The sequence below is a fragment of the Diaphorina citri genome, unplaced genomic scaffold, assembly GCF_000475195.1.
Source record: "Diaphorina citri unplaced genomic scaffold, Diaci psyllid genome assembly version 1.1 scaffold6, whole genome shotgun sequence".
NCBI classification, from domain to species: Eukaryota; Metazoa; Arthropoda; class Insecta; order Hemiptera; family Psyllidae; genus Diaphorina; species Diaphorina citri.
In genome coordinates, this window is record NW_007377445.1 from 221,301 (window position 1) to 237,506 (window position 16,206).

The following is a 16,206-nucleotide window of genomic DNA, read 5'->3' on the forward strand; positions in this document are numbered from 1 at the left end:
CTTTTATTTGCGATTCGCGGACCGAACGATAACAAACGTAGTAAAACGCGAACAAATCCACCAATAGACAGTCCTAAATTTATTAAGAAATGTCGCTAACTTCCCAAAAATAAACGCTGAAATTCATCTTCTCTGGAATACACACGATTACGGGTTACAGGGAAAGGGGAATATGTTGCACCTTGAGGAACCCCATTCATTTTGAAATCGCGGTGGGTGGTGATCTGATAAATTTAATAATCCATGCTCCATTATTTCATCATTTGGTCTCAGCGGCAACCCTGTAATCTCATCATGGACCTTAGAAGAACTCAGGATCCAGAGGTTGAAGACGATCAGAGTATTGTGTCGGGTCTAAATAATATGTATATTCCTTGGCTAAACTAGAGGTACCCAACCTGAGGTCCTCAGGACCCAGAGGTTGAAGACGATCAGAGTATTGTGTCGGGTCTAAATAATATGTATATTCCTTGGCTAAACTAGAGGTACCCAACCTGAGGTCTGTTCCCCTCGCTTTGGATATGGGTCCGTTTTGTTCACATGTGAGGTGCTAATATCTTCAACTTTTTTATTTGAATAAACCCCTTCTTTGTAAAAACAAGTTTTTTTTATATATATATAGCAAATCTACCATGTGCCAGAAAATACGAGCACCAAACAACGATGTTCTAGAATTCTAAAAAAAAAAAATAAAACAAAAAAAAAAATAATAATAACACCATATCTGATTGAAATTTGCAAACAATCGAAACAGGTGGCCTTGGTAATCTGGGAATTATTTTGCACATCCAATGTAGTTTATCGCTTTATTTACATACAGCAAAAAACAGTACCTACAATCAGCACATTGTTGTACAAGGTGGCAGCCATATCCTCTTCCCATTCGAAAACCTAAACCTAGATACAGTATAGAATAGAATATACCTTGTGTATCCTGCTGGGATAGGACTGAAAAGTCCCTTTACCCCCGCAGTCTATTCCAGGTTTTATATATATTTTGACATATTATGGGGAGACATATACTATTAGGTACCTATAAAGTACCTACATCTGTGTACACGACATAGGTAAACTGATATAGTTAAAAATACACTGATTCAATTTTCAATTATTGAGACCAAGTCTAGGAACCGAACTAAGGACATGACCCCGGTCAACAGGACGGAAGAGGGAGGTGTTACCCATGTAGAACAATTAGTGACAGGATGTAAATCTGGCAGGACAGAAGGGGTCACTTGTTGATTCCGGTTCCCATTTTCCTATCGGTCTGATATAGGTTCTCCTACATGGTACTAATTGGTACTATGTCATAGAAAGTACAAGTAGGATGAGTATTGCATACTCCTACATCATATTTAGATTGTAGGACTTATGGCCGGGGCCACAAGTGAGCGTATTTGGATTAACCTCGGACTAAGCAATCTGATTGGTTGATTTAAAAGTATTCCAAAAATTTTAGCCAATCAGATTACTTAAACCGAGTTTAAACTCACTTTGTGGCCCCCGATCTCAAGTATACTCATGGTAAACTCTTGGTTTTTCCACTCGGTGCAAAACTTGAATTGCGTAAGAACAACTGTGCCAAAATTATGAATTCATGACTCATACTCATTGTAGCTTACGGGAATGTTCTTACATTCAGCTGGAAATTGTGTATCTTGAATATTTAAGTCCATTTCAAGAAACGCCTAAAAAACAAATTCGCAGACTTTAGCGTCAATTGAAAAAAAAAAGAAAAAAAAGAAAAAAAAAAAAAAAAACACACACACAACCCCGACCCAAAGTTGTGACTTTCGTTAGAAATTAATACGAGTAGCTCACCCCTAAAGGAGATTTAGCTAAAAATCAATGAAACTTCTCTTCAGAAAACGTTCTTCCAAGCTTTGTGTTATAGTGTTTTGAACAACGTAAATGTTGAAGAGTAACAAGGAGATTCCAGCGCAAAAACCCGAGAGATTCGAGATCAAATAACTGCAAAATCACGTAGATAACGTAGATTATGAAACGTGCCGGAGTTAAACGCTTGCTGGGTTGCCCCTCCAAACATAACTGAGGTGCCTCCTTGATCATTAGATTTTGCAATTTCATTCTGATGAGTTAAAATTGGAAGATAAAAAACAAATCTAGCTCATAATATTAAACTGTTATTACCTGTCGACCCAGGTATCTATGAGATAGTTCCAGACCTTCCTGCTACAACAGCACATTACTTTTCGTGCCTTCAAAACAACCAAGCTGACAGCATATTCGACATTCTGCAAGCTGCAAATCCCGTTGCTTGGAAATCATCTCTCGAAGTATCGCACAATTTCTCGAAAGACGTAGTAAACAAAAGTCGTTTAGATAATAGATACCTAGTTCTATTTATTGAACTATTCAGAACCAAATTATAGAGCCTACTGTCATGCCACAAACCAATTGAAAACGAGGATAGAAAGGCCTTGGTCCAGCTGTTAAAGTGCATCAGTTCCAAACCCAAATTCATCATGCTAAATATCAATTTTTTATGTCTACCCCAAAAGCAGTAGATATAGAAGAAACAGTAAGTATTGACTAATCACCTGACTCTTTAGAAAAAAAAAAAAAAAAAAAAAATAGCTCCTTTATCTCCAGAACTGTTAAACCTTATTGCAGACATATTTCAGGTAAACGTGCAGAACGGACATGAGAAAATGTTCTCAGCTACTGAGCACCCTGCTGAGTAGACTGCGTCGAGAGTTCATAAAACACATTAAAAACGAAATAACCCGTGGTCAGAGATATCAAGCTCTTGTATTTCATACTCAGAAGGTCCATGGAATCAAGAAATAACGAAAGAAGAGACAATATCCACAAGGAGAGAAAAAGAAAAGGACAAGAAAGACAATATAAATGAGAAGTACCCGAAATCACAGAAAAATATTTAAAAAGGACCAAAAGATAGTAGGCCCAGAGAGTCACTCCTTTTGAAAAATCCAAGTCATAATTTAACGAGACTTGCTGATAAATTGATAAAGCAATAGTTAGTGTAAAGAATAAATAAAAGAGTGTTGTACCAAGACTAGCAAGCGCATTGGTCTTTGTAAGTTACTAACCACAGCAACGAAAACAAAGTTTGAAAGGAATTAAGTAAATACTAACATGGAGCACTGAAGTAAAAAAGAAATGGACAAACGAATGTTTTGTGAAAAGTACAAAAGCAACAACAATAAGCGGAGAACTCCATACCATGGTTGTTGCAGAAAAGTACGAAGCTAAACCAAGACAAGATGAACACCTTGGTAATCTCATTGCAACGGATAATGGATATGATAATAGCAATAATGGATCAGTAAGTATCCTTAATGAATGACGAACACATTGTATTGTAGGAAAGTTTCCAATGGTATCAACCGCTTCACTAGTACAATCGAGTTAATGAAACTAATAGGAATAATAGGATCAATAATATATCTCATGATATACTGGGTAAGACAACACAATAGGGGACCAGCTATTCCAGAGAGAACTTTTGATTTTGTACCTAACGAAAACCATAATAGAGGAAAACCTTGCATGATAAAGTCGAAATATATTCACAGGGCACACTCAACAGCTGTATTACAAAAGAATGTACGCAGTACAAACCAGATAATACGAGTAGATACTTATGTGAAAAGTGAATTTGGATCTAATGCTACAAAAACGAAACACAAAGTCCGTCAGATTTCAACCATCCCGTAAGCACCGGTAACGATATCTCTGTTCCTATGAATGAGGTTGATGTCAGATGTCAGCCGTGGAGTGAACAAAGAATTATGATTGAAATCATAAACATCAACATTCTAGATGGGATGAGGATAATGCAATGGAAAATTCTATCCCACTAGCAAGACTACTTCAAGATGCTCCAGCAAAGTAATAGAAAAACAGTATGGCAAGGAAAATGTTCGAGAAAATTCTAAACAACTAAGCAATCTAGCGAAATTCCAACCTGGTGAACTATTAAAGCTAAATTCCAACGTAATGAAGCATGTTGCAATTTTTAATTGATTCGATTTCCATTTGTCAAGTCTGAATTTCAACAATTTAATGAGTATGTCAATATTGGCATCTAATCTCCCGAGACATAGACGCTCCGAAAGAGTCCCCAAAGACGGTTTGCATGTTGCAATTTTTAATTGATTTGATTTCCATTTGCCAAGTCTGAATTTCAACAATTTAATGAGTATGTCAATATTGGCATCTAATCTCCCGAGACATAGACGCTCCGAAAGAGTCCCCAAAGATCATTAAAGTTCTTAGTCCAAATGGAATTTACAAGAGGAACAATATTACATTATTAAATAATACCAACCAATGGTACAGTCCAACTTTATTTTGAGAAAGAGATACATGATTATGAACGTGCCATATTCAATGAAAAAGTTGGAACAAAAAATGTAATTATGTAAGCTTCCTTCCTACCTACTTATTCAAATATTAATTTTCAAATGTTAAAGGTATTTCCATTTTTTTCAGTTCCTTCCTATACACACTGAACAAATAAATTCTAAAATATTTTACAAATAATAGTTAAATGGTGTGAGTACCTTTTATAATTTTATACCAATATTTAGGTTGGTATGTGTACTAGTATTTGATCATTATTAATAATTGGTTCCTAGTTTAAATTTTTGGACAGGTATCTGTAAAGTTTCTAATAACTATTATTAGGCAGGTAATTACTTTAGCAATGTCACCCACCATCTCCAGTTCCCACATTGTACATATTATTATTATTTATTTTTTTTACTGACCAAACTAGTCTTCCTTGCAAATTTGTATCTATTTCTCCACCTATAATTAGCGCGTTATCGATGCTAGGATCAAATTGATTTGCCGAAAGCTAACCTGTTTGACGATTTTACCTAGATATTTTGCTTTGGTGGCCGTGTTTAAATTCGACATAATCGCTATGATTACCGAGAGATCAACTTGTCCTAGATTTTCCCTTTACATACGTACTAGTCCTTCCACAGGCCCGATACATATCTACGTACTGGATAGAGATTCAACAATTTAACATACTGATAAAGATAATATGTATTGGGAGTAACGACCTCTGTTATCTTAAAAGCTTCAGGTAAGAATCACATCTTCATATCTGGATCACGAGGTATTTCTGTGACTTGGTGTCTGTCTGTTTTGAGTTGTTTTCTGATTGAATTTTACCAAGTTTATTTACCTGTGGTGATTTATTTACACTAACAAAATAGGATAGGACGCGTACGACATCGGAAAATTCCGTTCTCTTGGTTAATTTTTACGTTAAACCTACCCTAAAAAAGGATGTTCTTCAAAAATGGGGTAGTCTAGTAGTCAAAAATACACCCCTAAATTAATTAAATTTGAGCTACCTTGGTAATTATCGAATCCAATTAAATGATTTTCATTTCGAGCTTGAACCTACAAACCTCAGATGACAAAAAGCTTCAAATGACCAATTCCCCAATCCCAATATCTACTTCAACAGACTGACTACTACAGAAAACCACACTTGTAAACCTAAAACTACACAAAACCTATAAGTAATTATGTTCTACGTATGGAAAAGAGGAAATAATTCCAACGCTGCAGGTACCAGAAATTGATTTTCTGATTTTAACCAAAGAAAACAATGAGAAAAAATATCCACAGTATTATTAGGCTTGGAAATGGATTTGATACGATGTGCATAAAAATATGAAACTGCTGAAACTATGCTAGTGGCGAATCCTAACAACAGACATGAGCAAAAACAAACTAATAATTTCAAAACACCCGTACCTATGTGTAGCTTGATCAGGGAAATAGAAAGAACAATTTAACACGAACTTGAGAGTTAATTGCAATGGTCAGTTACATAAATTTGACTTACCAATTTTGAACAAAGGGCCCAGAAGAGCCCTTTTCTGTTGGTCTTGTTTTTTTAATCCAATCGGTTTAGAGATTTCAATAATGCATCTGACTGACTAATAATCGGGTTCACAAAGTTAGTCTAAGTTTAACATCGTTTAAGTTTAACTTTTGGATTAAGCCACCTTCATTTCAAAAACATTCAAAAATTTTAGCCAATCAGATTGCATGATCCAAGAGTTTAAAGTCACTGAGTGGACCCAGCCAAGAGTGGCTACCCTTTATCATTCACTCGTCATACACATTTCCTTTCTCCAAGTATCTTGGACTGAACGTCCACTGGTCATTATGTAATGATATAACACATGAGAGAATTCTCCATCTGATGGGAACTCCATCAAGCACGTATCAAGTTCAAGGGGCGGACCAAATTGACCGAGACATACAAGGCCTTGAATCTGGTCATGCAAAATCAGACATGGAAGATTCAAGAATCAAGATTCCTCACAGTACTCTCAGCAGAGACGGAAACAAACACAGCTTCTCTCTGTTTTGTGGTGAAATATAGTTTTCCGTATCCGTGTATGATTACCGGCGATTTTATTGATGTTTTCTTACCTATTATCCTATTGAACATGATATATGTAGGTAATAATAATGAAATCTGTTAAATAGGTTTTTTTTTTTTTTTTGTCTAATGACGAAAAGTAAACGAGAAGCCATTTTAAAGAAGTCTCACGACTCTGATGAACTTTTAAGCAAAATGTGTAATTTGTGTATACCTACGTATCCACCTATCTACTAAATAGGCTGGTACTACTATTTCTAAGGACAAAGATACAAACAGAAAAATAAAATCAATCAGCCATTTTGACCAAGGAAGAACATTAAAGTAGTAAAAATAGCAAAGTAAATAATGCTTTATCAATTACAAAAGCTTCAGCTAATTAGCTACAAAGGGGGAAAGAAGCAAAAGCATGCATGAGAAAATATACAAATTGATAAAATACAAAGATGTATAAATGCCGGACGTATTCTGAAAACAGATGGCAAAATTATACGTGAAATTAAAACAAAATCAACTAAAATACACAAAGATAGTATGTTAGATAAAATTACAAGGTGTAGGAGTTAGTAAGAAGATAAATAGAATTAAAAGAGACAGTTCAAGAGAATATAAGAGAGAGGCAAGAAATGAAATTGACCAAGTTTGCCAGTAATTTTTAAAGAAATGTTTCCTGAAAGTACAATTTGTCATCCCAGGAACACGGAATTTCTGGCCAAATTTCACTTGAACCCAAAGAAAAAACTTTCGGTGTCGAGTGACATCCATGAATAAATCAAATCAAAGAAACCAGTTTTGACCAGTCTGTAAAAATGAACAAACCTTATGCAAATTTCAAACATGCAAAAATGATATTGGATGATTCATTCGAATTTGCACAAGACCCACTCAGAAGAACAGTTGGAAAGATTGGAAGAGCTGCGATGTAAAACACCATATTGGTAGTAATGAGAGTGTTAGAAATGAGGATATTAGTAAAATAGAACATTTAGAAATAGAAAGAATAGAAGAAACAAGAGTAGTACGAGTATATATCGATACACACCACAGAGAATTTCAAGGATCTATTGCAAATGAAACTCTTCTCATAAGACCAATATGAGCTTGATCAGCAAGAGATCTTCTGAGAGCCAAATCAGGAAATGGGATTAGTTCTAACACAAGGAATGCCTCTCTGGAAAAAATTTCAACAAATTTGAAATATGTATTATGAAATATCGACTCGTATGTATTTTTAATTTCAGCAACTCTTCGGAGGAACTAACCCATTTCGCAGTTTGGCTCTTGGTGAAGTACCTCCTAGTGCACTTACCCAAACATCTTACCTGAGTATAGACGAGGGGAAGGTTGACATTGTCGTACCCGATCAAGGATCCCAGCCTCCACCGTATATCCGACATCTCATTGAGAATGGTCTGAACCATATGATCGCTGGTAATGGTCGCTTCCCGTCTGGCGCGGTTTATGATATTCGTAGCCCAAGTCAGTGGCAACCAATACTTCGTCATCGGATGTTTCTCATCCATAAGTTCGAAAATTTTCTTTTCAGATTCCATCATGAGACCTGAGAGTATTTTTTTATACGTCAACATAGGCCACGTGCTATTTCTAATGCAGATAGATCTAGCACATGCCCAAAGCAGGAATCACATGGTACGAATTTTCCATGACATCAGAATGGTAAAACGACATTTGTGTGCCAGCAATCTAGATGTAATCATTAAGGAAGAAAATCTAATGGAATATTGATTACAAGCGGCAAATGGAAAAATGGTATTATGAGTAACTTGCTGAGCTCAGAAAAGTCTTGTCTTTTTTTTTTCTTTCTTTTTTAATATGTATATACGAGTAACAAGTAAAAGATAGGTACCTACTTTGAAATTTCGTCTTCAAAAAGGACACCTAAATAACTCCATTAGTCCCAGTTCCAGAAAAATAAAACAATAGCACAGGAAAAGACTACTTTTCCTCCAATGAGGTAGGTGTAGCCGGGGACTACGTAAGAAAATGACCGTAATTCCAGACTGGAGGAACACCAGATGAGTCCGAGAATCCCAAATCATTGCGTCCCTCGTACCTGAGATTGAACCTATATACTTGAGACCATAAAGTAAATAAATAAGTATATAACGAACAGGGTGACCAAAAATAACTGTTACCTGTATTCTATAGGCCTATAGGAACAAACTTTGAACATGAACGCTATTGCTATTTTTTTTGTACTTGTCTTTTGTGTTTAACCTAACCCTCGTTTAACCTAACCCTATAATAACATTGGTCACTGCTCAAATAGTGAAAACTCTTTTTTGCGTTTAACCTAACCCTATAATAACATTGGTCACTGCTCAAATTGGGTCATCCCGAATTGCGTCCCTCGTACCTGAGATTGAACCTATATACTTGAGACCATAAAGTAAATAAATAAGTATATAACAAACAGGGTGACCAAAAATAACTGTACCTTTACAGTATGCTATAACTTCTGTATGCTATAGGCCTATAGGAACAAACTTTGAACATGAACGCTATTGCTATTATTTTTGTACTTGTCTTTTGTGTTTAACCTAACCTTATAATAACGCTGGTCACTGATCAAATTGTGAAAGCTTTTTTTTGCGTTTAACCTAACCCTATAATAACACTGGACACTTCTCATTTGTGACAGCTCCTTTTATAGAAACATTTCATTGACGTAACTTCTGAAAAAGTACAGTTGAATTTTTAACGTTATCGATTGTAGGTACCTACATGATGAAAGCTGAAAAAATGCTGCGTACAGTATTTTTTTGTCACCCTGTACTACATGTATACCTTCAAACTAGGATAAGTATATGAAGTACATAGTTCTAACTCAGGTAGCTGAGGGACGCAACTCGGATGATAAATTTCAGAAATGGGACGCAACTCGAATATCACAGTCGGGACTCAAGTCAGATCCCCCCACCTCATTTCCTACAGATACTCGTATCTGCGATTGTTTTCCTCCTTGAGGTTAGAAATTAAATTCAAATTAGTGGTTGATAATAATTTTCCAATTAAACAGTCATCAAACTAAGCATCAAGTGTGGGGAATTTTTGAATTAAAAAAACACGTGATGTTTACATTGTAAACCGAAGGGAATCACCATTAATGGTAACAAGATAGATAAATTCTTGCCTAACTATAATATGATATCTATGTATTTTCTAGAAATATAAATAGGCTATAGGTACTTGTATCCGGATACTTTGGTAAAAATAGTACTTATGAAATAAATCATAGATACCTCCTATCTCTACTCTAGGTAATAGGTACCTACGTATGTATCTACTGTGTATGTGTGAAGTGTGTACTTAATGCTCATTTCTGGACAGTAAATGAAAAATTGCATGACTCATATTTTTCCTACTACTTGTAATGCATCATCACTTCAATAGAAAAGTATTTTGAGGAAACTGAAACCACTAAAGATGAACACATCTTCTCCTGGTCCAATCAAGTTGCACAAAGTCTGCTTACATCACAACAGGATAAACTTTAGAGATTAACAGCCGGTTTTTGAAATTATCAAATAGATAAGAACATGGTTATTATTGCAAATATCATCCTCTACGTTACCCAAATATTATCAAATATCATCCAAATATTATTCTCTTACTTAATTGCTACGTCAGCAATTATTACTTTAAATACCTACTAGCAGGAAAAAAAATTAAAGACTTTCTGAGCAAGATATGAAAAATACTCTAAGGTACAAATGATGGGATGTTTAAACACTCTTCCGCGGAATGGAAAAAAGCAGAGCTATCAGCAAAGAAGGCGCTTCATCCTTGGTAAAGGACATGGAAATTATTTGAGCATTATTACAAAAGGGCTGGTTGGCAAAAAGGCAGCTTTGCGGAAGCCATTACTAAAATATACAGCATATTGCACTTTTTTTACTATTATATTTTTTACATATTATATATTTTGTATTTGCATTAGTTCGATATACAAATTTATTTAGCTCCCTCTTTTTTTTTTTTCAACCTCGTTTTTATACATTTGCAAATACTCAATTCCCATCCAGACATTAAAAATAATAGATCTATGATAATTTAAATGAAAAAAAAATCAAAGGTAAGTTGAAAAGGGATAGAGATGAATGTCGATGACACATATTCAAAATACTGAACAAATTCCAATCATCATTTCTATCCCCAAATATCCCCAAAAGTGATCCGCCCAAATCCATTATGTAAACAAGATTTCCATTTCTCATTACAGAAAAAAGACTGTTGTACAAAATTTCCGTGACAACACAGACAATACAATCTCCCTCAGGTTTACAAAAAAGTCCATTTTAACAATAAAGTTACAAAAATATCAATATCGTCCAAGGATATTTTATTGACAATGCTTACATTAAAATGTTGATTAAAATGCCCATTAGCTTTTAGTTCACAGTTTACACTCAATATCGTCAATGGATATGTTTGATTTGAGTCTATACAAGAACATGCTAAAATGTTGAGTAAAAGCCTGCTTACAAGAAAAAAAGCAAAAGATTATAAAATGAGTAGCAAAATATTATAAAATATTTTGTTAGGTATAGTTAAAGGGTAGATCCTATACTCAATGGGGAGGAAAATACATTCAAAGTTGATAGGTATCTAATAGGTACATAAAATAAATCAATTTGAAAAATAATAACACCAATAAGGAATAAAATTATGACAACTAATTATGTATAATTAATTAAAGTATTTATTTGTAACAAGTGTTTGTTTTGTAATTTTTTCAAAGTTAATTCTTTTGATGTTTTTCATTTAATATTATTTTCTTGGGCTAATAGTAATTGATTATCTACTTTATTAATATGCTGGTAGTGAGATCACTAGTTTCAAATCAAATCCACCACATATGATCACACCCCACACAATATTCAAATCATGGTGGTCATAGATAAATCTCGGGTAATTCCAGAGGCACCTACCTACAGCTAAATACTTGACTACACTATCCATCTACAGTTCCACTATACTGGTTTTGTTCTATTCGCTTCTTGCCTTTCCATCGGAATTGGCATGATATGATTTATACATTCACTGTTTTAAATACAAGCATCTTTTTGGAGAGCTTTGGTAGTTCTATTCCGAATTTCCGATACAAGTCCATTGTCCAATGTCTTGTTTGTAGAAAATATTGTAAAGTTGTTGACCGTAGATGTAGATATTTTTTGCCCAAATTGGCAAATAAATGGTTGTAAATACTTTGTAACAAAACATTTTTCATTGGAAAATAAACTTGATGTTTGCTCGGGTCTGTCCAATTGATTTCAAGACCCATTTACCTTGGTCTCTCCTATGTCAATCATAATTACAAACGAGAAGTCCGACAATTTCGTCATTTTCATCCGAAATATGTTTCGCATGGTAGAGCTGGAGCTATTGACATTACCAAGTCCATCTACATGACTAATAATTATAATGTGAAACATTAAACTCAATGACCACTGAATACTTTGGACAAGATCCAAACAATGTTAGTCACAAGGGATGGTCTATTCTCAATTAGAAGTACTTGCATGATTGTTGGTGTCAACGACTTTACTAGAGAAACGGAGATTTTTTAACTTGGAAAAAAAACTACAACTGCTAAATCCAACAAAACTGCAAAATACATCAAAATTATTACCAACTTTTTTGGTAGTTTTTTTGTCACAATGGGAATGCTTACATAATCCCATTTTGAGCTTCCGTGTAACAAGGTATTGATTAAAGATGCATAAGTGTGTCCACCTATGGTCCAATCACTTCATTGTACTCTTCAAAATCAATCCTCTCAGAGTAGATGAAAAGGAACCAGAGTTATTTTAGCAAAATTCAGAGTATGGATGGAGGAATAGGAGGCCCTGATCAGATCTTCGAATGTGATTTCTATAGACAGAAAAAAGATCCATTTCTATCCATTATACGGTATTGAATGTATTGACTGGAGAACAAACTGTCCTACTTTGATTGAAGGCATTGAAGCATTATCCACAAGACCTGACTGATGTTGCACTGTAAACACTCAGATGAGTAAAATAAGTGCACTGTGTCAAACATGAAATACATGTGTTTATACGGGTGTAATAATTGTCATGTTACACCCATCATTCTAACATGGTAGACAAGTACATCAGTCCAATAGTAACATCTGTCTGTACTATTCTGTGTTTTACTAAGTAGGTATGATTGTATTGCGAGCATTGTACGAAAAGCAACACCGCAAATGACATGTGCAGAAGAGTAGTTTTAGTAGGTTTGGTCGGTGCATCTAAAAAATTTTGCTGCAAGTTCGCAAAAACAAGTAGAAAGTAAAATTTACCAACGAAAAGGTCCCAAGCTTGAATTTTGAATGTTCCTTCACAATGGGTAACATTTACATACATATCTCTCCATATCATAACCGGATAATCCTCACCAACAGCTATATCTTGTGAAATGGGTAAACGGGTTAAGATTTTTGCCCGAACAGTCTGACCACAAATAACAGAAAGTCAGGGTTATTAATTGTGTTTCTTTGGACAAGTCTGGGAGCATTGTAAATCTTTCGACCATTGTAAATGTTTTATTGCTTTCAAGTTCAGAGACAAGGCTGACAATTGAATACTCTCTAAATTGGGGGAGTCCATCTTGTATTACCCGAAGCTGTATGATTTACGTACCGATCTAAAGCACTTTTCTTATACAATATACATATCTACTTCTTGTACTGATTCAAATAAATCTTCAAGAAATGTGGAATATACGTCTAAAAGATAGAACTAACTTCGGAGCATCAGATTATTGCCTGAAGTATTTTTACTCCCCTACCTTCGCCAAGAAAAGGATCCCCTATTTTGGGCCGGAAATCCCTCCCGTGAGTTCGCCCCTGGGTAATGATTGTAGAGCAACTTACAGTTCCCGAGAGTTTTGCTCGGTAAATCGCGTATTGTAGTGTAGCATTCAGCAAGAAATATGCTCTAGCATGTGGCAATGGTGAAGGTGAACCACACTGTGACATGCTAGGGGCACATAGCAAGTTATTCTAGCAGCTCCCAGTCTTCTCTTAGACAACCAGTCTCGATTGACATCAGTGACTCAGCTGAGAGAAGTCAACAACTAGCTGATAGAAGTCATCAACTTGTTTGGTTTCGCGAGAGAGAAATTTCCCACAAAAGGTCTGGTCAAGTTCACCAGCTCTCGTCGGGACGTAAGGCCTGGGCCTGGGCAGACTAGGCCTCTCCGACGACCGTAACGTGTGTGAAGGTCCTAAAAGAGGTATAAGCGAGAATTGGAAATAGACAAATGTGTGTGTGTGTGTTTTTTTTTTTTTTTTTTTTTTCAAGAGGTTTGATAGAGGGAACTGTAACTGCTAAGGTCTTATCGTCCCGAGAGCGAAGAGAGAAGGGAGACAGGATAGGAGAAAGCCAGCCGTTCCGAGAACGAACCTTATCTGGTGGTTACCTTAAAGCCTAGTTCTCCGGGGTTCTCGGGTTCGAAGTCATACAGAGCAGTACAGCACGGGGCCTTATTCACCACAGGGGTACGTCCTTGTCGCACAGGAGATGGTAGAGGTGAGGCTGAAAGTCGAATCATTGGAAACAGAGTGAGTATAATTCATTTTTTCACTATTATTATTTTACTAGAGACAATAAGGTTTTTTTCCCCTCAAGATACCTACCATACTCGTACATGGTATCTTAAGGCTAAAAGAAATTGAGATATCACATTGATCTCAGGTACCTAAAATGAGCTTTGTACAAAACAATACAGTTATTTTATTACTCTTACTTTGTTTTTCTAATCACTTTATTTAAGTGATAACAAAAAATAGGTAATAATAATAAAAAAAAATACAAAAGTGAAAATTGAACAAATACCTACTCTACCAGAGTACGCTAGATATCCATATTACAACAAAAGAGTTGCTCTTCACATGCCCCAAAAAGCATAGGTACGAAACTGAGTTGAGAGTTCAATGCTTGAGATTAATTATTATGTCATTTTACTACACCAATTTTTACTGGTGTAGTAGGGGTTTGCACTCTGTGCAGTTCAAAAGTACAAAACACGGTTAATTTTCAAGTACAAAAGTCATAGTAATAAATTTAAATTTCCTCTAAAAAAACTGTCTGAGAAAATGGTTTTAAGTATTGGCAAAATTGCAAAAACAACGCGAAACGAAAATATCAAACAAAGATATTCTAAGAAATCTACAAGGAAAGTTTTGGACTAAAGAAAGTGCCTCAGCCCTATGCGAATATTCAAATTTCAAATAGTTAGTGGATGATCCATGATCCTGAAAATGATCTAGATTATTATGAAGTAAATATCTATATTATTTGCTGATTAAGTCACCAAGGGAAAGAAGTAATTATTATGTAATGTCTTATGTAATTTTCACCTGACCTTGTATCAATTATCAAACAGTTCTGGAATGCAGACAGGATTCGTTTATCAAAGGAATTATTTTTTTGTAGTTGGTTTTCTCTACGTGACTGAATTAAAAAAAATATGACTCGGAAACAGAATTGCAATAAAGCTCAATTTCCTTCTATCTTCTGGTACAGTCCAAAGTTCACAAGACCGCTTGACTTGAGAGAAAAGGGACAAAGCTTCTGCTTACCGTAAGACGCTCTGGAGGGGAAGTAGTCGTGCGCAGAAAGTGGAACAGCACAAAGTTTGCACACTTTCGGTTCCACTTCCCTCACACACTCCAGAAATGCCTGGATTGAAGATATGCCACAACACCTGCATGACGTCATCACATGCAACATGCATCCCAATCGTGCATGACATTTGACCGTTTAAACTTTAAACGTTTCATTAGAGAGATTTTACACTTTTCCCATTGTAATAATGGTGGATTTCACCAATGACTTAACGAGAGATTTTACTAATGGCAGAATTTTTAATGTTCCGAAAAGGAGTTTTCAATGATCCAAGCCGATATGCCACAACACCTAGATGACGTCATCACATCCGACATGCATCCCAATCGTGCATGACATTTGACCGTTTAAACTTTAAACGTTTCATTAGAGAGATTTTACACTTTTCCCATTGTAATGGTGGATTTCACCAATGACTTAACGAGAGATTTTACTAATGGCAGAATTTTTAATGTTCCGAAAAGGAGTTTTCAATGATCCAAAACCAAATAGGAGTTTCTGGATCATTAAATTTTTTCCCATTAGTGAAATCTCTCATTAAATCATTGGTGAAATCCACCATAAGTCTTATAGCCATAACGAGAACGAGTTTTAGTTTCTGCTCATGCGCAGAGACATAGTCATGGGCAGATTATTGTGATGAAAACCCCAAATAGGAGTTTCTGGATCATTAAATTTTTTCCCATTAGTGAAATCTCTCATTAAATCATTGGTGAAATCCACTATAAGTCTTATAGCCATAACGAGAACGAGTTTTAGTTTCTGCTCATGCGCAGAGACATAGTCATGGGCAGATTATTGTGATGAAAACCGGAAGTGTAAAATGTCTCCAAAATTGAGATGAGGCCGGGACCATAATGTGAGTTTAAACTTGGTATAAGTTTAACTCTTGTATTAAACAAGCTGATTGGCTGAAAATTTGAAATCAACTAATCAGATTACTTTTTTTTTCTTTTCAAGAGGTTTGACAGCGGGAACTGTAACTGCCAAGGTCTTATCGTCCCGAAATCGAAGAGAGAAGGAAGACAGGATAGGAGAAAGCCAGCCGTTCCGAGAACGAACATTATCAGTCTTATCGTCCCGAAATCGAAGAGAGAAGGAAGACAGGATAGGAGGAAAGCCAGCCGTTCCGAGAACGAACATTAT

At 35.5% G+C, this 16,206-nt stretch overlaps 1 protein-coding gene across 1 annotated transcript in view; it reads right to left on the reverse strand.

Moving 5' to 3' along the window:
• The window catches only part of LOC103524526 (bestrophin-4-like), a 48,330-nt gene that overhangs the window by 17,452 nt on the left and 14,672 nt on the right, over positions 1-16,206 (reverse strand). Inside the window, exon 2 of the mRNA XM_026819855.1 lies at positions 7,726-7,964. Coding sequence (XP_026675656.1) covers positions 7,726-7,964 — 239 coding nt within the window. The remainder of the gene's footprint in view (positions 1-7,725; positions 7,965-16,206) is intronic.